This window comes from Taeniopygia guttata, chromosome 4, assembly GCF_048771995.1.
Source record: "Taeniopygia guttata chromosome 4, bTaeGut7.mat, whole genome shotgun sequence".
Taxonomy (NCBI): Eukaryota; Metazoa; Chordata; class Aves; order Passeriformes; family Estrildidae; genus Taeniopygia; species Taeniopygia guttata.
The window spans coordinates 23,260,225-23,282,227 of record NC_133028.1 but is presented as its reverse complement, the minus strand read 5'-3'; the positions used below and the strand labels follow the sequence as shown (position 1 = coordinate 23,282,227).

Here is a 22,003-nt window from a genome sequence, read left to right as displayed (position 1 = left end):
TCATCATTGCTTTTGCCACTGGTAACAGAAGATGTAGTACTGAGTAGTGTAGGACATGAGTCATCCTTTTGCACTACCTTAGTGTATGATATTTTCAAAAAGAAATAAATTTCTTGCTATATTGGTAGCAGTTGCTCTTGCAAAGAAGGACTCAGCTCTTGCCTTGTGTGGGGGAAGAGGGTGTTGTGGAGAGACCTAAAAAGTAACAATTGAATCAGCTGGTTGATTGTCTTGAGGTGGTATTGTTCCCATAGTCATCTTATTTGTCAAAAAATAGAAAAAGACACCATGATGTAGAAATTACCAGTATTTTAGAAAGTATTAAATAAATTGCTTTTTAAATGGAATTGTACAATATTTAATTTGATTATTTATGGCTGCATTAGGATTATGAAGTGTGAGCAACAACATGAAACTACTCTGATTATTCTGACAGATGTTTAAGTATTTAATTATTAATTTTTTTTTCTTAAGAATAAGTTTTCCTATCAAGAAAGGCAGAACTTTTATGTGATAACTGCAAGTAATGAACCATATGTTGACATGTGAATCAGTTAATAATATTTTTTGGGGTGCTGAGGATCCTTTTTACTGCATTGTCTGTCCCCAGCTAAACATGGCATGTTGCATCTCAGCTTTATGCTGCTTTTTGGCAATTGTCAATACAATGTAGGTTGTAAAGGAAGAAGGCACCCAGGAATATGCTTACATTATCCTACATTACTGTCATCCTTAGCTTTGCAGAAAGTACCAAAGAGCCCTAACAAGAGAATGTCTCGATACTAGTCTTCTATTTATGCAAGAGATTTGGGTGACTGACATTAGGATAAAAGTGCATTCAGGATTCAGATGCTTGTCTCTGTCATTTAATCCAGAAAGGTTATCTATATCTCAGCAAGCTACACATGGGTTTCAAATACTTTTTCATTTAAGTAAAGCTGCAAATCCTGCATAATATGGTTTGTTTGTCTCTTGTCTTTGGAGGGCTTTCTAGTATCTGTGGCAGTTAGAAACAGCTTTGGCTTGAAATCCCAGTCTTCAAGCAGTAGGTGGGTTCTGCTGTCCTCACTGCTTTCTTGAAAGGGTAGAACAGGGAGTTTAGATCATTAAGATGCAAATGGATAAAATGGATAAACTGGGAATTTTTGTCTTGAGTAATAATGCAAAGTCATTCTCTTACTTTTCAGTATTTAATGAAGGATACTAGCAAGATCTAGAAGGTGGTATATTTGGGTTTTGTTTTTCTGTCTGGACAGTTGACAAAATTTTGGGGTTTAGCAGATACATCAGTTTGGAGAGAGAAGTTGTAGCTCTTCACACCAGTTAATAGAGAGCTGGCAAATGCAGAAATTATAGCATTTTTCTGGAGAATCTGGTTCTGCTTTGTCTCAGCTTCCAATTTTTGTATCCATTCTTGGATGGATGACAGCAATGATGTGTTGATTCCTACAAGATACAAGGAAGATGAAAGTGGAGAGTAGTGGTGAAATGCTACAACAGAAAACCTAGCTGTGCTTGGAAAGCTTCTCACAGAAAGCAAGAGCACAGTGGCATCTCTAACTTCAGAAGAAATAAGTACCTTCTCATTTAGAAATACTGTTTTTACCAGACAGTCAGATTTGAAAAATACTTTTCATGGATCTTGGTGTCAATGAGATTCAGAATATATGTCTGAAATATTGCCCTCTTGGTTCAGGCTGTATAGGGAGATCTGTGTTACCAGTGATGACTGCTTTGGTTGTGTAATGCCTTTGCAGTCCTACAGCTCCTTAGCTTGCCAGGCTTCCTTCTGGCACACAGCCCAACCTGCTGCAAACCCAGAGGCTCAGAGCACCACAGTTCTTCTCTTTAATGGGCAACATTACTTCTAACTTAACAAATCCTTACCAATGAGCAAGTAAAATTTAGATTGCTAACTGATACCAGTTCAGATAGCTGCAGAGTGAATGAGGTTAACTGTATTTTTAACAAACTTGCAAGTGCTATAGACAGTGCTTTTGTTGGTGTTAAAATATATATGTAGTTATGCACAGAATATCCTGATGTTTTTTGTTATTGTTTGGTGAACAGAATCTGCTTTAAGATAGTATAGAATAAATATAAAAAGCATGTGTGCTTTACTGAGAAAGTATATATTGTCTGTGCAGGGGGCAATGGTCAGAAGACCATGAATGTTTTGAATTCAGCTTGCTCTGTGTGATCTGGCTGCAGAAGAAAGGCTAAATTTCAGAAAAACATGCTTTTGATGAGTTAGGGACTGTATGATAAAGCCTTAAACAGTAGGAAATTCGTTCAAGTGATTAACAGTGATGATATCCTCCAGAACAGAGTGGGAAATAATAGCATCCATCCCCACATGGTGTATGAGAACCTCAACTAAACAGGTGGGTTGCACAGTACCTGGAAAGGGTGACCAAGAAAAGGAAAAGCCCTCACGAAGGACTGCTCAATTACAGTTAAGAAGGTAAGCATCCAAATCAAAATTTGTTAGGGGAGAAATTAGAAGCACAAAGGCAGCCAGAAAGTATACAGGACAGAGAAATGCAAGCAAGAATGTCTGCATGCAACAAGAATTTGAGTACTGAGAATTTGTTGGAAGGAGAAATGATGGAGTTGCCAGACTTTTTGGGCAGGACAGGACTTCCAGATATCTGAGCATGTCAGGTCCAAGTGTGATAAAACCATAGAAAATGCAGCAGGGCTGGGGTGCAGGCAGGACATCCTCTTGTCTGCGGGACTGTTCTTGTCTTTCCTGTTCCCAGAAAACTTTAATCCTGCGCCAGCAAGCGGAGGTGACGGGGGAGGGAGTTGTTTGGAAAGCAGGGTGGTTCTGCCTCTCAGCAAAGGCAGGTGGAGGGGACAGCAGAACCTCCTTGATGTGAGCAAGCACTGCCAGACAAAACTGGAAGAATGAATGAGGTCTCTTAGGTAACAGCAGACTTGGGTAAAAACCTTCCTGAAATGAAAATACCGATTTTTAAAAACTGTTGGTACTTACTAGATGAAACTAATGGTTAGGAACTGTTGATGACCTCCAAAAAGGTCAAACATGTAATGATACAAGAGATGTGGCTAGTAGACAGCATTGTGCTTTCTCCAAGAGGCAGTTTGATATGAGAGATCCATGTCTGATAGCTGTTCTTAGTACAGAAAATGGAAGTGCTGTCTCTGTAGGTGTCTCCAGAAATCAGCAGCACACCATCCTAATGGCCTGGCTGGCACTTTGCTTGCTTGTTTGAATTGTGTTTGGCTGCTGTTGTCTAGCAGGTGATGCTGCCAGTCACTACTTTGAATGCAGGCAAAGTGAAAAACAATAAATTTGCATTATATATGCAAATACATACACAAAATCTGTGTGTATATTGAATTGTGATTTCTTAAAATGAGCCATCCACCAGTCTTACAGACTGATTTTAAATTTTCCCCCCTCATCTCAATTAGCCTCTTTCAGTGTCTGAACTCTTTGCTGTAATGGATCTGTTTTGTAGAGGACCTATGGGCTACATGTGCTTTTAAAACAATGCACAGCATTCCTCTCACCCATTCCTTAGCAGACCTATTTCCTGGTATTCAAATCAAGACATGGCAGGTAGGATTGTATTGTTTGTCAGAATATAACACAGAGAGTGCTGCAGAGTGATTTCTTTCAGTTGTCCCCAGAGCAACACCATGCAATAACCTTTTCTTTCCCCACACTGTGTACAGCAGTTCCTTGCAAGTGTTGAGTGATGTAGTCAGTCACACTTGGATGACTTCTGTAGCTAATTTGCAGTTATCTCCTTTTTTCATATGCTTTTTCTTGGGTATGTGAGGGTAGGCTGTGTAACAATCTGTTGTATGAGATTATGGCAGCCAGTATGAATGTACCTATATTTATGTTTGAACACAAATGTATTTATAGCAAATGTTGCTTCTAGAGAATCAGGGAAGGTCAAGGAGTCAGCTGACATCATAAGCAGCAGCATGTATGAGAAAATAAATATGGGTGAAATACAACATAGCTTTAATGGCCATTAATAGTATGGAGATTGGACTATGAACTGTTTTTTTCTGAAACAAAAGGGAATTAGTTTAAGCAAACTGGATTCTGTGTGCCAGCTGTATAGATGGAACTCTTGGTTTGACTCGCTCATTGGAAAAAACAAGTCACAATGACACCAGAATTTAGTTTGTCTTTTGGTTTTTTTTTTTTTTCATAGTATCAAAACATGAATACAAATAAAATGAAAATTTTATGTAGCAATCATAAAACCTGAGAAATGTGGAAGAGTTGCAAGAAAAGCTCAGAAAAGAAAATGGCTTAGGAAGATGACAGTCTCAGTTGAAAGTCATGGCATCTTTCCAAGATGAAGTATGTCCTCATTATGTGTAATGATGAGTAGCTGGTAGCTCTGTCACCCAGCTCCTAAAAGGGACTTGGCCTGAGGAGAAGGGCTTTCAGGTGCTCCCTGGGTAGCAGGTATGCAGTGCTGGTGCTCAGGTTTTGTTTCCATGGTTCTCTGTAACTGCTGCAGCATGGGGATGGCCACCTGAAAGGAATCAGGGAAGATTTCCAGGAAGGGACCAAAAAAAAAATATCTTCAGGCAGAGCTAGATCAAATTTATTCTTGAAGAGAAGCTATAAGACTATATGTCTATTGTGTCTATGTAGTTTTAAATTTAACTATAAAGATGGGAAAATCACTATAAAACAGTTTGAACCAATTTTGCAGTATAATAATAAGCAGAAAAACCACAGAAAGCTGTTCAGAAACGTATTTGTTACAAAAGAAATGTGAATCAACTAAAAACTAATATGAAGACTTGATCCAGCTTATCAGGTACATTCAAATTTAACTCAGATTTATGTGGAGCTGTGGATATCTAAGTTGTGTACAGTTAAAAATAAATCCAAACCTGTACATGCATGATATGAGGATTTTTCAAAAGCAACATTTGAGAACTCCTTCCATTTTGTTTCTCAGTCTTATGGATGTATATGGAAAATAAGGGCTAGTTTTCAGATGATTTAGCTATGGGATTTGGGTACCAATGAGGTTGGTCACATTCTTGTAAGAGTTCCCTGAGCTTGCTGAAGAGCAGAAATTCCCCTAAGGTTCACCTCTTCTGTGAGTGGATGTGTTTAAAAAAAGGGGAGCTTGCTTTGGCTAGTCTGAACCAGAAAAGATTTTTCTTAAGGAAAAATAAGATAAAACTAAGCAAAAACCTACAAACAACAACACAGAAAAACCCCAAAACCAAACCCAAGCAGCATCTTCATTGTAGTGATCTGGGTATGTCCTCGCTGGTACATACAACCCAATATCACTATTATTTTGCAGAGCAGTTTATCTTCACTTACTGTCTGACACCTACTTCTTAATTGGCTTTTAATAGTTGACTTTAATCCATCTTGTAAATCTTTGAAGTTTACATTTTATGCAGTAACTGTTGAAACCTTTGCTGTAATGAGAATCTATCTTTATGTTATCTTTTCCACTGAGATTTAGGGAGTTTTTAAATGTGATATTTAAAAATGGTCACACCTTTGTGTCTTGACCTCTACAAAGAGTGGTTTGCTCCCAGAGTGGGCACACTACCTCAGGAAGACAATACTGTACTTTATTTCAGCTGTTTGAGATCATGATTGTAAGGTTTGGGAGTCTTAATTTTTATCTGTTAGGATTTTTTCTTACGGTATGGTGCAGAAGTCCCCCTTTAATACTGTGGTGCTAGTAGAGAAGGAATCTCAACTGTAGACATTTGATATAATTAGATATAATAGACATTTGATATAACTTAGTGAGATTGCTTTGGGAAAGTGTGTACCTTTTAGAATGACAACAATGCATTTATGAAAAACGAATAATCATCCAGCTCCATATGTACTGATCAAACTCTTTCACAAGCTATGGAAACGAATGGTAAATACTGTCTTGTTACAGTCTGTTTTCCCCTCAGTAATTTTCTTTTCTAGTCCTTGCACAGCTAAGGACTGTTTTGTTGCATTTTGTTATGAATTATGAGTTTGGCCCATTTAGGGTGAGGAGAGACTTAATTTTTTTCAACTAATAAATATGTATTTTTAGTTTTATTCCTATGGACCAGGAAAAGGGAAGCAGCCATCTGCAGGTTTGTTCCTTGCACAACTTTACAATGGGTTGAGCTAGTAGGCCACCAAAAAAACTTGTAAAGGTCTGTTTGACCCATGGCAAGGAGTTGTCCCATATTGTCCTGCAAAAGAAATGTGAAGATTTTTGAATCAATGTTAATTTTACTGCATACTACTCACTTTTCTCCTTAACAGCAAGAGAGTACTGTCTCATTGTTTCACTGAACTTTTCCCTGTTGAGGGGAGTTGAACAGGACATGCATTGTCAGCACTGATTTGGAAAGCAGTGGAGATCCCATCAGGTATGCAGCCTTATAGTTGTCTATTTCAGAAGTAATCTACAAAGGCTGCATAGCAATGTTGCATTTTAAGCTCAGGCTGCAATGGTCCTATTTCTTCTGCTTGCTCTCACTAGCTACCAATACTTGTGCAACCACCATCAGCCATTTTCAGGAGCCTAATCTGACTGAAAATATGTTTGTATATGGAGTTTTCAGCTGTGTTGGCTCCCAGACCACATCACTAGAAAATTGCATGGATGCTAGTATATATAATGGGTTGATCTAATTCAGGAATAAGCTAGCATTGTGTTCAATAAGGGAACTGACATACCTGAAGATTTGGGAAGATCTTCCAGTTTCAGTGTAGTGCTATTTTGTCTATGTCCTGATATTTCTCTTTATTTCCTGGATAGAAGAAGTTTGTGTTTGTAGCTGCAGCCTGAGATATTAAAAATCCTTAATGAATAAGGAAAAGCAGTCCTCAGAATTTGCTGCTTTTCCTGGTGTTTTCAGCAAGGGAGTAAATGAAATCAGAGGGAATGTATCTTAACAAATTATGTGGTTAACATTCAATATATATTGATAGACATATGAGAATATGAAGGCTATTCAGGTAAACTAAGAAAAAGGTAAAGCTGAAAAGCAACTGAAAGTCATATTTTGGTACAAAATCCTACACCAAAGGAAAAAACAATGGGACTTGGTTTTAGACTAAAACATTTCATGCTAGTGATTTGACATGTTCAGTAGCACTTCAGTTAAGACTTTGGATTTGTTATTCCAAACTGACCATAAGATGTGCCATGCAATTTTTTGTTTGCTTAGGGTTTTGATAGTGCGAGAAAATTGATACATGGGTTAATAGCCTACATTCCTGTGAAAACACTGCTGGATAGAGCAGAATAGAACAAAGCAGTCAGTGTTGTGTAGCAAGGATAAGTCTTGCTTCTATAGTAAACAGTTCGTAAATGATTGCTTAATGATTGCTTCACAAAATTTAAGGCAAACATTGGTTTTAAATCTCACCTTCTGGCTATCTCTATTAAAAGCCAATAGCAAGTTCTTTCTTGCAGTGTTTGTTTTTCTCTGTCATGGACCAAAAGAAGCTACTGTATGACCTGAGATTTCTTTGTGTCTCAAAATTTATGTGAGCTTATTAATGGAGGCCAACCACCAATAATAAATTTGTGCTGCATGTATAGCACAACAGTTCATCTCCTCTGACATCATGACTGAATAATTTATAGATGTAGTTATCCTGGAATTTGTAGGGATCATTAGCATTTTAATGAAAAAGATACAGCTGTTGTACTAAATCTTCACTTTTTTTTCCTTCTCCCTCAGTAAGGACTTCGATCTGCACTCTGGAAGCAGCTGGCAGCGTGTGGGAATGTGCTGACTGGCACTATGGGCAGGCGGTACCCAGGGGCTCACTATCGGCCAAGCAGCTCATGTATGTATGCAATCAGTCTAATTTATTTGTTGCTTTATTACTTTTGAAGGCTGCTAAGCCTATCAATTTTGAAATAGTATTTATAAAGAATGCTGACTTATGCTAATCGATGGCAGCCCTTCTGTGTGCATACCCAAATGGTAAGTATATTGATTTATGTTTAAACTGCAAAGGTACTTTCTAGGACTTTAAAAAGTGGCTTGCCATGTGACTTGACCAGATCTACTGCAGTGTGCTGTGGTTTGTGTTGTGGTTTGCGTTCAAGGTCTCCAACTTCATTTATGATAGAGTTCTAAGGTTAGCTGCTGTTCTTCTTCCCATCCATCTCAAGCTTTTAATACCAGATACCTTCAAATTAATAAGCTACTGGAGCTCAATCTAAAATGTCACTGTGCACTGTGGCTTCAATTGCTTACAACTGCAGCTAACATCCCCACGTCAGATTATTTATATTCTTGAGTTTAATATTATTCACATTGTTTCTTTCCTCTGAATTGTATCCTATTGGAATATATTACATCATCCTTTACTGAAGTTTGTCTTCTGTAGAAGTACAAAAAGGGAGCTCCTAGAATTTACCACCTCACTCCTTCCATCAGCAGCCACACTGCAGTGGTTCCACAGTGCAGACCATGGGAAGTGAGCTGATGTGACCTCCCTGGAGAGCTGTGGGGTAGCACCCACCTCCAAAAGTCTGCTGCTGGTTCTTGTGCACTTTCTGTTGATCCCTCAGGCTACTGAGGTGAAGTTGTGGTAGGTTAACTTTTGTATGCACTCTTCCTTCTGCTGTGGCAAAAGAACATGATCCCACTGCATGGTAAGATCCTGCATTTAGAGCCTGACGTTTGGGGTTTTGCCTAACCACAGGGCTAAACCCTAGGAAGCAGTAAAGCATGATTACTTTCTGCTGCAGACTAATCATGGATATCATAAGGATACATGTTAAAATGGTGCATTAGTGCCAGTTTAGCTATTGTGTCCAAATTAGTGTTTGAGGGATATTGTCTGTACTACAAATGGAGGAAATGGCTGTTATAGTTTTGGCAGATCTTTGGTGGTCAGGTGCTGGAGCACTGAGTTGGACTGATCTGTTTGAATCACTAGACATTAATTCTGGGCACAAGCTTTCAAACGTGGCCTCTCGGTGTTACTGCCAGATATGATATTCACATCCCATGCCTAGGCTTAAAGCTCAGATATTTAAGATATTCTAGTGGAGAATCAAATCCATTCCTGCTTAGAGAGAATGAGTAATAGGCATTAGATGCTTACCAGAAGAGCCTGAAATGCTGTTCCTGTTCTCTAGTTGAAAGTTTTAAGTATGAAGAAGTAGAATTGTTTACCTGGGGAAAGGCTGGGGCTCCCACCATCTGCCAGGGCCAAAACTTGTGTCAGAATCAGTAGGCACCAGAACTCCCTCAGTTTGAGGACAGAGATATCAAAACACCTACTTCATGACTGCTTTGTGCTTTTGTTAAGCTAAGTTTCCCCTTTCCTTAACCTGTCAAGATTTCTAAGCCAGGAAACTTTCTTTGTTTTTTGGTTTTATTACTGTATGATTTGTTCTGCTTCCTGGTGCTTAACATAACATATTTTGGACATCTGGCAATAATGGTATTGAAATTGCCCAGTATTTGGGAAATGTGGATCATAATGAAATCTCTGATAACAGATTAGATCTTGATGGAAGTGCTGGTAAAACACAGGATTTTGCTTTTGTATTCTTTGCATAAATAATGAGTAATTGCACTATCTCTGTTATGGTATTTCATGTTTACAGTTGTTTCAATCTTGATGTTGTACATCAAGGACTTGGTGCTGCCTTAAGCTTTAGTCCCTGACTTTTATCTTCTGTCTGTACGTATACCTATATATAAAAAATCTGTGAAGGGAAGAATTTGGTCTGTGTGGAATATAGCAGCTGTATTGCCTTTTAGGTGGTAAGGTAACATTTCATCCATTTATGGCATTGACTGTTTTGATGAAGGATTTAATAAGTTGATTGGATAGAATAGTGTGTGGTCTTTTGAGAATAACAAAGGATTTTATAGTCAGTTTAAATAGAAAATGGCTTATTTGAAGACTAATTCTAGGAAATATATTTCCCATACAGGTGCTGAAGGTATAAAAAACAGCAAGGTATTTAAGTTGTAAAATGGAGAGCTGTGAATTTAACAGGTGGCTGCAGGTTTAGACTTTTAAAAAGTGTAATTAGAGAGCAATGATCTCCCTTGATTATTGTCAGCAAGCAAAACAGTCTTAGGCGTGTCCCTGGTACTGTCTAATGCTGCTTGTGCTGACAGAACACTCCCTCGTGTGCTATTTTGTTGGGTTTTCTTTCTTTTCTGTATTTTCCTTGTGAAATCATACAGACTAAGGATGGATGTACAGTCTCCACCTACTGAGAAGCTAAGTTTTGTAAACAGATTTATTTCATTAATTTCTCCTGAGCTTTTTTATTTATAATTTTCTAATTCTTGCTCACAAACTTCACTTTTTTGCATTGGCTGCAGCAGCTCTTGTGAAAACATGGTTCTGTTTGGGATGTTTAGGTAGACTCAAAATTTATTTCATACTAAAATTTTTTCTGTGCACCAGAGTTTTGTATGTCTGGCAAAGACCTTTTTAAAGGGCTTGTCCATACATATCCTGTCCACAGCATAACAACTCATTTATTTTAGTTAGTTGTAGTCTTTAGCATGACATTGAAATCTGTCCAAGTGTTTTGAAGAAAATGGGTTTGACTCTAGTGCCTTCAATGTTCTCAAAGGGCTTAAACAGCAGCAGCAGCAACAACAATAATAATAGTAATAATAACAGAAATGAAAAATGCAGACTTTTGTGAGACTGCTTTAAATTTAAAAAAAAAATGAAAAGCCACTTCTTCAGAGGACATTGGAAGTGAAAAAGTACAGAAGTAAGTGGGTGGTAGTTTTCAGCACTTGCTGACCTTTGGAGTGCTCAGGGGTGAAGGCTCAGTCCTGCAGTGGCACATCAGCTTTCACTGGGAGGAAGGGACCTGCCTGCCCCTTGAACTCCAAGACCAGCCCTCGCTGCCCAAAGACAGTGGTGACACATGTCCCACCCTAAAGTCATCCTCTTGATTTGTGGCAGGTAGAGGTGGATTTCTGGATTTTTGACCTATTAGTGACTCAGACTAAGGTCCATATGAAATGATTTTTTATGTGATTCTGCAATATAATTATTAGAACTAACTCAGGTTTTATTTCAGAAACTTCAGGTGGATAGTGACTTTTTCATCCCAAACAAACTCTTTTAGGGAAATGCCATTTTTCTGAAGCATTCATAAGTCAAGGATGACAATGAAGGGAAATATTCCTCATGAGATGGCACTCCCCTGGACTGCAGATGGGAGAAGTTTGAGTCTTGGTTCTTCATGATCATCTGCTTCACGATAAAGCTGCTCTTATAAAGAATGCAAAGTGCTTGAGGGCAAGAAGAGCAGGGTTGGTTTTATAAACTTAGGGTTTGATTTCCCTTTAGGAGCACTCAAATTTCTGCTCTGCCTCTGTCTATTCAGCTTCCCAAGGCATGCCCAACTGTGCCTTTCATTGCACTGAGCTTGCAAGGGAGCTGTTGTTTCGTGAAACTGCTGGAAAATCTTAGTTTCAATGCAGTGAGATAAAGAAACAAATGTGAGAATGGTGACATTAATAACAGCAAACCCCTGAAAGAACCCCAAACTTCCAGTCTTGTTGTCAGCCAGTGCTGACAATTGCATTGCTATCATTAGCGCAAGATAAGTTGGTATAAAAATGTCTCATGGTGTGGCTCTGTGGGCTTGCAGCTGCTCCTAGAATAACAGAGTGCTGACTCAGAGGCACATAACCCCTAGGAGGAGGAGTGTATGCACTGTGCAACTCTTGGTAGAAGCATCAGTAAAATTCTGTATCTGCAAAATCCTGCCCTGTATCTCCTGACCTTTTCTTTCCAGACAAAGACATCTTGGTGTAAATGAGATTCAAGCTTTAGCACTGCTCAGATTATGCTTGGGCAGGTGACACTTTCCTGTAAAGTTTCTTTAAGAGCTCCACATAATAGCTGAAGGAAAGACAGGAATATAGATGAATGATGGAGTGGAAATTGCAGAAGTACCCAGTGACATGTGTTGCTCTCTTCCTTAAAGTCTCTCTGGTTTCTGCCTTTCCTAGGAAGCTGTGTGGAGACTGGCATAAGAACTTCACCTTCCTCTTGAATGATCCTGGTGAAGCTCTAAAGCATGTGCTCTTGTTGGCAGATAAGAACTGACTAGAGCCTGCAGATGAAAAGCTTTCTTTAGTGACTGTGTAGTGTTCTGAATGCCTGTCATCACTTATTCATTTATTTCTTAGCATAATTAAATAGTAGCACTATCTCAGGATCATGACAGGTCAATTTCTTCTTCATGGGGGAGTCAGAGTTAGGTGCTGAAGGTTCCCTTGTAATTCCACTTGGGGTTGCATATGGTCATGGAGAGTCACCATGATAGCAGATTTGTGTCATGTGTTTGTCCCCTTTCACAGAAACTCTAGTTCCTTTGGTATGTGATACCTTGTAGAGATCTGTGAGTTTGTAGATAGAAAGAAGAACAGAGAATTTTGGTTAGCATGTCAAGAACTCAAGATTCCGTGTTGTAGTTCAGGCCAGTAATACTGGTAGTTTGTTCTGTTCCACTTGTTCAATGTCTTCTACAGCCAAGTTTGTTGAAACGGAATCTACTTTCAGCTACACTTCAGTGTAATTAATATAACTGCCAGTAAGTGCAGTTGCTTTTCTGTTATGTTCTCCTTTCACTTTATTATGGATTGATCTGCTTAGTTTATGGGGGACCATAAAGCAAACATGATAGTTTGATTTCATTTTCAAGCACGTGGTTTGTTTTATATATGAGCACTATGGGCAGAGCCTTCTCAGGGAGCTCTACTCGCTGCATCAGGCCAGGATTCAAGTCATTGCTGTATTCTAGTACCATAATGATACTGGGTGAGTTGCTGTAGGGTATGGCTCTTTCAGACATCCCTTGGCATCCTCTCAGCTTAAGCAGTACTACAACACTTGGTTTATAAACTGTTGGATGTTTAGAAATATTTCTGATTCGTCCTGTTGAAGTTTGGTTGAAGACAACACGTAGCTTTGCAGGGAATTTTCAGCCTTGCTGAGATGTTTGTCTTTGTATAATGAGCCTTATTTTAGTTCAACCTTTGATGAAAAAAACAGACTGGAAATGTAGAGAACTTTTTTGGTTTATTGTATCTGAGCTCTGTTCCTTTACTGGAGGCAAGGAATATGTGGGTAGGACATGAGTCCAATTTTCAGGCAATTTAGCAGATGTAGTTAAAAGTGCACATATAGACTAACCTTACCTAGGTGAGATACAGGATGTGTTTCATGTACATGAAACACAGACAATGCAAAATCCTAATTTGCTTTCCTTGAGAGCCCTGATAGTCTCATTTTGCAAAAGCTGACATTCTCATGTTCTTTTCTGTGTCTGAGTCTTGGGCTTTTTATTTTTATTCATTGGTGTAACTAACTGGTTACTAACTAGCTGGTTACTAACATACTGTTAGCAATTTGAAATTATTTGCAAACACTTAGGAATTAATGAAATTAGATGTGTTCTTTATATTGATACTTTTGATAGAAACATACTTTTATTCTTTATTTCCATATAGAGTTGTAGAGAGTAAACAAAAGGATTATTTTCCACTTTTTTTAATATTCAAATTTTCATCTTTAGAGCCTAATTTGATACTAAATACAACTTTACAGTAAAGAAAAAACAATTTTTTGCTGTAGAATGCTCTTTCAAATGCTTTCTAAGATCTCAACTGTTAGGCAGTAAAAATAGGTGGCTCAAAACTATTGCTACCAGTCTGGGTAATCTGAGGATAAAAACATTTCTGGATAACCTTGTTTGATAAAAGTTTAATGTATAACTAGCCATAAATTTGTAATATGTGCTTCAGATGAAGTTGTGACAGGTGAAATCATGATTCCAGGCCATCAGAAGTTTAAAATAAATTAGTTTGAAAAGGAAAACTGAAATGTCTTTATTTATATGCATGCAGTTAGTTGTTCTTGAAGAAGCAGATTGTGCTCAGGAGTATGCAGCCTTGTTTCTGGGCTTAGCAGGAACAGGGAGTGTTTGTGAGCTGCAAATAGCAGGGCCACAGACAAGGAGTGTAGGAGGTGGTTACTGATAATAATCTGTTTAATTTTTTTTTCCCAGCACAGCATCTGTGCTGGAGCCATAACCATTCCACCTGACAGGGTCTCAGTTAACATTCTACCTACTTCTCTAACTGTGACCTGTGCTTTATGTCCTTCCTGCTTTTGGTGCCTGTGTCACCTGATCAAAGAGTTTGGGATTGGTCCAGTGCTGTTTCAGACAGCTGGAAAGCTGGTCCTGGACCTTGTAGGTTTCCTTAAGCCTGGTAAGGAATAGATCATCTTTTGAGCGGCTCTGTTTCCTGATTTAGGAACCAATCAAAGTTAAATTTATGTGGAGCTGAAAAATCCCTGGTTTAAAATCAGTCTGAGTCAGTCAAAGTAGTTTTATGTGCAAAATCTGTAGCCCTTGTTTCCTTCCTAATGCTTCATCAAGCATATGGGTAGGCTGCCTGTCCTACAAAACATTTTGGTTAGGTTTTTTTCACTGACACAGCTTATCCTAACTTTGTTTCATATGACATTTTGCTTTTGTTTTGGTATTTCTCATCAGCTGTGATTACACACTGTTTACCTTCAGGCTTGGTGAGAGTTATTTTTGGATGGCACTTGAGATTAAAGCTGCAGAATACAGAAGTTCTTCTTGCCTTATTGGTCATCTCAATTGCAGAAATTCAGATTACAATTTCTGAGTTTGTATTTCTGTTTAAGGAGAGTGATATTTATATTTGTGCCCTGTATTAGCACTTAGATTAAAAGTAGGGATATTCGTAAATTAGCAAATACGTCCGAGGCATGATCCTTATTGTAATTTAATGAGTAATTTATATTGAGTAATTTATATGGCAATTAAAAAAGTGTAGTGTTAGGGCTCAGCAGTTTAATTTAAACAACGGGATTAGAAAAAATTACAGCCATTCACTTAGCAAATGTTGCTGTGAACATGTAGCTCTAATGACAGGTCTTGTTATCTGTGATCACAAGTAGCCAGCAGATAAAAGACACGCCATCTTCTTGCTGTGACAACACTGGTTTTGCCTACCAAACTGTTCCATTCTACACACAGGGGAAAATCTAATTAAAGGGAGAAAACTGAATTTGGAAAAGACTTAGCATGCCATCTTGTTTTTTTCCCTCATTAAATGCAAGATTAGTCTTTCTGGCATGTCATGGCAATACCTTATATAAATAAAAGAATTGCTCTTTATTTCCTAAGGTGGTTACTTGATTTAAGAGTACTGTAGTAGCACAAGATAACCCAGGTTCTCTGCTATATAAAGTTTCAGTCACGTAGTCAAATATACACTGATTATTTAGATGTATCTATCTTAATTTTAAAAAAGTACAGGAACAGTGTAGAAAAGAAGCTGTTTTCTTTTTGTCATTAATAATTTTTATTTCGTATTATTTTTCTTTTTTCTTTGCATCTGTTAGAATCTGACTCTGAGAAGCATCTTGTCTTGGATTTTTTTCTGGTTGAGGAGTTTGACTGGCTTTGTAGGAAGGGGGAAGGATAAAAATGGTAAATTAGAAGGCATATTCAACTTGAGTGCTGCAACTCATTCAGGATCTGAAGGTTTTTTTCCTCAATTGCACCACATAAAGAAAGATCAGCTATATGGATTCTCATGAATAAGAACACCACTAGAACAGAAACAGCACTGCTGCTAGGCTGTTGCAGTTGGTTGGCAACATGATTAGCTCTAAAAGAAGAAATGTCATTCTTGTGGCAGCAGGGACTGGCAGGGTGCCTCTTGGGGATGGAGGAGCCAGGACAGAAAGCTGGTTACCAGGTGGTGATTTCAGTAGGACTAGGTGAAGCAGGAAATAACTGGAAATGGGAGAAGCTGCATATAGCAATCAGGCTGAAGTGGCCCTTTTATTCTGATGTGGGGACAGATCTAGGGTGGAATAGAGAGGGCAGCAGTGATTACCTGCTTGGGCAGGAGTGTTGTATTTGATGATCTGGAGAGGTCCTTCCCACCCTCAGCAACTCAGAGATTTGTGTGGACTCATCTGCAGATAGATTTGAGAGTACCATGTGTAAGGTGCTGGCAGGCTTGCTCCTTTCCTGCTCTTGCATTCCCCAAACTGCTCTGCCCACCATAATTCACTTTCTTGGCTTTGCTGAGCTTTTTCTTTCCAGCTTCCAAGCTCAGTCCAGCTAAGATGTCATTGCCAGAGGGAGCAGGAAGAAGAAAATAATTGGCTGTAGTCTCTGATCTACCACAGCACTGCATTTGAATATTTTCTTTCCTTTTCCATTCTGAAAGTGTTAGCTGTTGCCTGGAATTTGTGTAGATATATAGGTAAGAAGAATCAGATGACATTTGATACTAAGAAAGCTTCTCGTCTCAATTCTGATTTCAGCTAATAATGTAAATCTGGAGTTTATTAGGATGCTTTTGGCTGACATCTGTTTAACTGTTTAGCTGGTCATAGTTTTAGAATTAATGTTTTAACATTAGAATTCACTCTTTGAATTGAAGGGCATTAACTAGTGTTGAGCTGCAATCACTGCAGAATGAAGGTGTTCTCTACAGCTGCTTAGAGTTAAACTAAAGCCCAGGTATGTAAGACCTGTGGCTGTAGACCCATGGCATGAAGTTGTCATTAAATGTTTTGTACTCAAGAGATATCCTTGCAGAAGGGAAATCTGCTTTTTGGAAAGATTTGTATTATTTTTTTTTCTATGTTTCCTTAGATGCAGTGGCAAAATTTTCATGAGTACCTTGTCTCTCACTGTGTGTGTCATTCATATCCAAACCAGAGACTTTAGGGCAAAATGGTTTATTTATGAGAAGATGGCCAGGAAAGGGTCCGATACTGGAATTTACTGCCTAATTTTCTTTTTATGATTCCCTTCTGTGAGATCAACCCTGTGCTTCTTAGTTTCATATGCTAGATCTCATTCTGCAAATTTTCTTGTGAACCTGCCTTACTGCTGTGTTCTCTTTTACAATGCTGTGGTGGCTTCCTGAGTAAGCTGTAATCGGGTAATTGGGGAAAACCTCATATTTTCCAATGTATTTAAGTTTTTGCTACAGAACGTTGACTAAAATTGGAGACTATTTTTGAATTTGTGCTCCTAGTAAAGTTGTACATTAGCAAAAATATAATAGTTATTTTTAATTACATGTTTGTGTTGCTGCAGACTAGCCTCTCCTATACTTTATTGACTGTCAAATATCATTAAAAACTCAGACGATCCTCACTGTTATACTGTGAGCTTTATTTAGAATGCTTTATATATCTCTGGAGCTTCTAAAATGTGGTATTTTTCTTTTGTGTTTTCCTTTGGTTTTAATTCTTAAATGGTCCCTCTTTTCAGATTTCAAATTATAATCTATTTCCTGATGCATTGCTGACGCCCCGCGAGCCATGTCAGAAGTACTTCCAGGTCAGATGCCCTTTAAAAGATTCTGCTATGCAAATATGTGAAATTTTCCTCCTATTATTCTTCTTCTTCTTTCCAGGTCCATATTTCACTTTCATTTTGCACTTACACATGAAAAAGAGAAAACACTTCATTTTTTTTTTTTAACCGTGCCTTTTTGAAGAAACTCTCTATTGAACTTTTTAAAAACTTCCCGTAGACAATACAATACAAAAAAGTCATTAGATGGCAAAGACAATTTGGTCATGCACTATTCTTTGTTTGCAATGACATTTTCTCTCTCTTCTAGCTCTGAACGTTAGATGATAAGATTAAAAAACATCTATAAAAGCCATTCAAGCATTATTTGTATTATTATGATCCTTAGAGAATTGGCACTACTCTGTGTTAAACACATTATAGTGTTAAAAGTATTTTAATCTATATCTGTAAGAATGGTAAAAGTCTACAGCTGAGGCTGGGAGTTCTTTTAAAAAGTGAGCCAGTAGAAACCTTTAATGAATTGCTATGACAGATCTTCTACTGAGTTAAGTGCTGTCTTGAAGAACCAACAATTTAAACATGTTATTATTCCCAGTACTGATAATGTTCTAACTGTTGTTAGCTTTTCACCAGAGAATATTGTTTAGTGCAATACCCTACTTTTACTCACAACTTAAGAGTGTTCCCTGACTTAAACTGAGATCTATGTATCAATTCAGTGATTCCTGGTCTAGTTGTCCATTTGTGTTTGCTTTTCAGCAGAAGGTAGGGAAATTGAAGATATGGTGCCCTTTGCCAGTAGCATGGTCCTTGCTGGTGGCCAGGCAGCAAGGAGCTGTGTAAGAGGGGGATGGAGTCTGCCTGTGGCAGCCCTCAATGCAGGAATCTAGGCTTCCTGCATTTTATTGAAGTTTTTAATTAGGAAGTTGGCATGTGCTTCCTCTGGGAAAAGGGATGCATTTCAAGCATCATTGTGTCCTGTATAAAAGAGGAGGGACAGGCTATTGCTCTTCTTCCTTACACTGTTCTACTATGCAATCTTTCTTCAGTGCTCTTAGGCATTTACCTGCATTTCAATTCAATCTTGCTTTAGTCTCAGTCTCGCAGCAACTTCTGCCCTTGAGATGGAAGATCTGTCCATCTGTATTTCTTCTTCTCTTTTTGCCTCCTTTTCTCTTTTTTTCCCTCCCTTTTTTGCATATCTGCCTGCTTCCAAGAGCAAAGGGAATCTGGCCATGTGCTGGGAGCGCAGAAACAGCGCGCCTGTTCATTGATCATTTGATCCTGATGGTTTGATCAGCGGATCACCTGAGATGGGGTCAGGAGGGAAGATGGTGTCTAGTGAAAGGCTTGTTTTGACATTTTTCTGTTCATGGTCATACACCAGCCCAACTTAACACCCAAGTCACAAACACTTTGTGGGCTGCAAAGACTCCTTGACTCAGGCATTGAACAATGTGCCAGTGTTCATCAAATCAATGGGGAACCTTCATCAAGCAGATTAGTAAAATGAGATACATTTTGTTGCATTGTTTCCAAGGTCTTATTCTTAACAATATTTCTGGGCAATGAAACAATAACAGCAGGGGACAAACAAAAGATAAGCTGAGAGGCAAATACATAAACTTTATCTGGAAAGATTATTTTTTAATAAATTTGTTCACTGACAAAAATAGTGGCAAATATTGCATGAAGTAGCTCATATTTAACAAAGGAGAATAATAAATTTCAGTCTTGTTCCATATTGTGGTAATTGTATTTATTGGTGAAAACCATAAATGCTTGTTTTAATTTGCTGAAGCATGAAGTAAAATGTAATCTACCAAAATCCTTAGATACCATGCAATTGCACAAATTCTAAAGGTCAGGCAGTGGCATGGGGAATTATCCTGCCCTATTGCTTTACATTTTTATGTGACTTTCATGTTGTCAGATTTTGAGTGGTTCAGAAAAGAGTACAAAGCAACCAGTTGATATGTAGAAGTTGTTTCATGTAAAACTTTTTGGTAACATCTGATCAGATGCGACCTTGCTTACATTAAACCAGATTGGTTTTGAACAAGATCCAGAAAGCTCTGTGTGTGTATATGACGTTTTTATCTGATAAGTAATGTATAAAGTTCCTTTAAATTTTGTAATAGTTGTGTTTTAAAGTCTCTTGTGGCTAAAGTTTTTTTCCAGGATGTTTATTAGCCATTACCTAAGATGATGCCACAGCATGTCCACGGGGTGATCTGTCGTAAAGATTTGCAGAGGTTTAGACTGACTGACCAGGGCTTGAGAAATTGGCAAACATGAAAAATTGTAAAATTTACTTTAAATTCTGTTTTTAACAAGTTTTAGAAATTGTTCTTCAACAGCTGGATGGGTGATTCAGGGAACAAAGGGTATTTATTACTTGATCTGCTTGGTTTCAAATGAACCAGAGTGATGTTTGCAAGTGAGCAGCTTTGACAGCATATCAAAGAGGAGGGCGACCGTGCCTATATTTAGGTAACAATGTGAAGTGCTCCTTTTCACTCTGTTTATGTATTATGTGTTCTTTGGAAACCCATATATTTAATCTCTTGCAAATCTGTATACAGCAGTCAGTTCTGTCATATATCAAATATCCAAAGATGCAGCACAGCTCAGCTGGAATGATCTGTCATCAGCTAGCTCAAATTACAGCTTTTCATTCCTGGATAGATCCCTGATACCTTTTTATGTGCAATATAAGCAGTCAATGATACCTGAAAATTAGGAACAACAGAAAAGGTGTTTCATGTTGTGGCAGATGGGAGTGATTTATTAATTGGCCTCTAGTTTAGTTGCCAGGTATCAAACAACTGTGACTACTACAGTAAATTGAGGTGTTCATTGAGTACTTTTGCTGATTAGAGGAAACCATAAATAGTACAGGAACAAATTACAGGGGTTTTTTTATTAAGACACATGGCTAAGAAAAATCAGAAACTTGTTTACAAGCAGAAAAAATAATTTAACAGTGTAGTATGTTTAGTCTGCCCTGGGATGTATGTTTTATCCTTAAGCTTGAACTTTGTGAGCTATAAAAATAGTAAACCATCTCTGGAGCAAGCCCTTTGTTTGAAGTTGATTGAGTTCCAGTAGGGTATTTTGTCAATGGATTTTTTTCCCTGCCCCTGGAAATCAAATATACCTTTGTGAAATAATCTTCTGCTTGTATTCCCTGACCATCTACTTCCCTTCCCTAAAAAAAATAAAAAAGGAAGGTGGCAGGGGAGGGAGGGAGGGGAAAGAAAGAGAAAATGCAAATGTTGGGAGTCAACAACTGACCAGCCAGTCAGGTTTAGCAGTAGCAGCACTACCCAAAGATGAAAAAGAAGCAGCAGCTATCTGCAGTCTGCTTAGAAATAGTTCAAATTTCTGCTTCCTAGTGATGAGTGCTTGAGAACTTATTTCTCTCCTCATCCAAGAGGTGAAATACTGAAAGAGTTATGGTAACATAGTGAGAGTCCCAGGCATTTGTAAAGGGCAGCCCTGCTGTCCCAGATCCTGTCTGCTGCAGATTCAGAAATGAAAAATCTGCCCTAAAATTGTCTTGTATAGGGTCAAGCTTTCTGCTTTTTCTCATCTTTGTGGTCCTGATGATCTCTCTGTATTTTTTCTGTCTCTGTTCTTCCTTATTTAAGAAGATAAGCTTTTGTCTCTTCTCTTACCCACAATGGTTGTGGTAATTTTCCTCCTGTAAAACAATTACCTAAAGTGCTACATGCATTTACCAGAAGCCCTAGCAAAAGAGTTTATGCAATGAATGTGTTTCACGAGTGTTCCTTTTGCTTTTCAGTCGACTCCAGCGTGGACGCGCTGGCAGTGTTTATGGCAAGCGGCAGCGCGACGGACGTTGTGAACCGCAACAGCCCTGCCACCCCGCCCAACACCCTGAACCTGCGCTCCTCCCACAACGAGCTCCTGAATGCAGAAATCAGACACACCGAGGCCAAGAACAGCACTCCTCCGAAATGCAGGAAAAAGTACGCGCTGACTAACATTCAGACAGCCATGGGTCTTTCCGATCCGGCCGTTCAGCCCCTTCTGGGCAACGGCTCTGCCAATATAAAGCTGGTGAAGAATGGAGAAAACCAGCTCAGGAAAGCTGCCGAGCAGGGACAGCAGGATCCCAACAAAAACCTCGGCACCACTGCAGGCGTAAATGTGACTTCTGAGAAGTTTGAAAGCAATGAGCCGATCCCGCAGGATTCCTCTGGCTGTGAAATATTACCCTCGCAGCCAAGAAGGACCAAGAGCTTCCTGAATTACTATGCGGATCTAGAGACATCAGCTCGAGATCTTGAGCAGGGTTTTGTTGGGGTGGAAGATAAGTCTGCGCAAAGCAACGGCCAGGCTTCTACTGTTATTGTCAATGGGGAAGTCCTGCCCCAGAAACAGAACAAGATGCCAAGCCCAGAGGATGGCCAGGTTGCCACAGTGTCATCAAGTCCTGAGACAAAGAAGGATCACCCAAAAACTGGGGCCAAAACAGACTGTGCCCTCCACAGGATTCAAAACCTGGCCCCAAGCGATGAGGACTCCAGCTGGACTACCCTGTCCCAGGACAGCGCCTCGCCAAGCTCGCCTGATGAAACAGGTACACGAGCAAAGGCTCC

General features: G+C 38.8%; 1 protein-coding gene across 11 annotated transcripts in view; it reads left to right on the top strand.

Annotated features, from left to right (window-relative positions):
• APBB2 (amyloid beta precursor protein binding family B member 2) overlaps positions 1-22,003 on the top strand; it is a 166,876-nt gene that overhangs the window by 57,865 nt on the left and 87,008 nt on the right. For 6 of the 11 annotated variants that reach the window (XM_072928105.1, XM_072928104.1, XM_072928103.1 and 3 more), the window contains 2 exons: positions 7,717-7,825; positions 21,184-21,984. In XM_072928105.1, coding sequence (XP_072784206.1) covers positions 7,780-7,825; positions 21,184-21,984 — 847 coding nt within the window. In that variant the 5' untranslated portion in view covers positions 7,717-7,779. Of the gene's footprint in view, positions 1-7,716; positions 7,826-17,327; positions 17,397-21,183; positions 21,985-22,003 lie in introns of all 11 variants that reach the window. The other 5 variants (XM_072928108.1, XM_030270980.4, XM_030270979.4 and 2 more) reach the window with 2 other exon arrangements.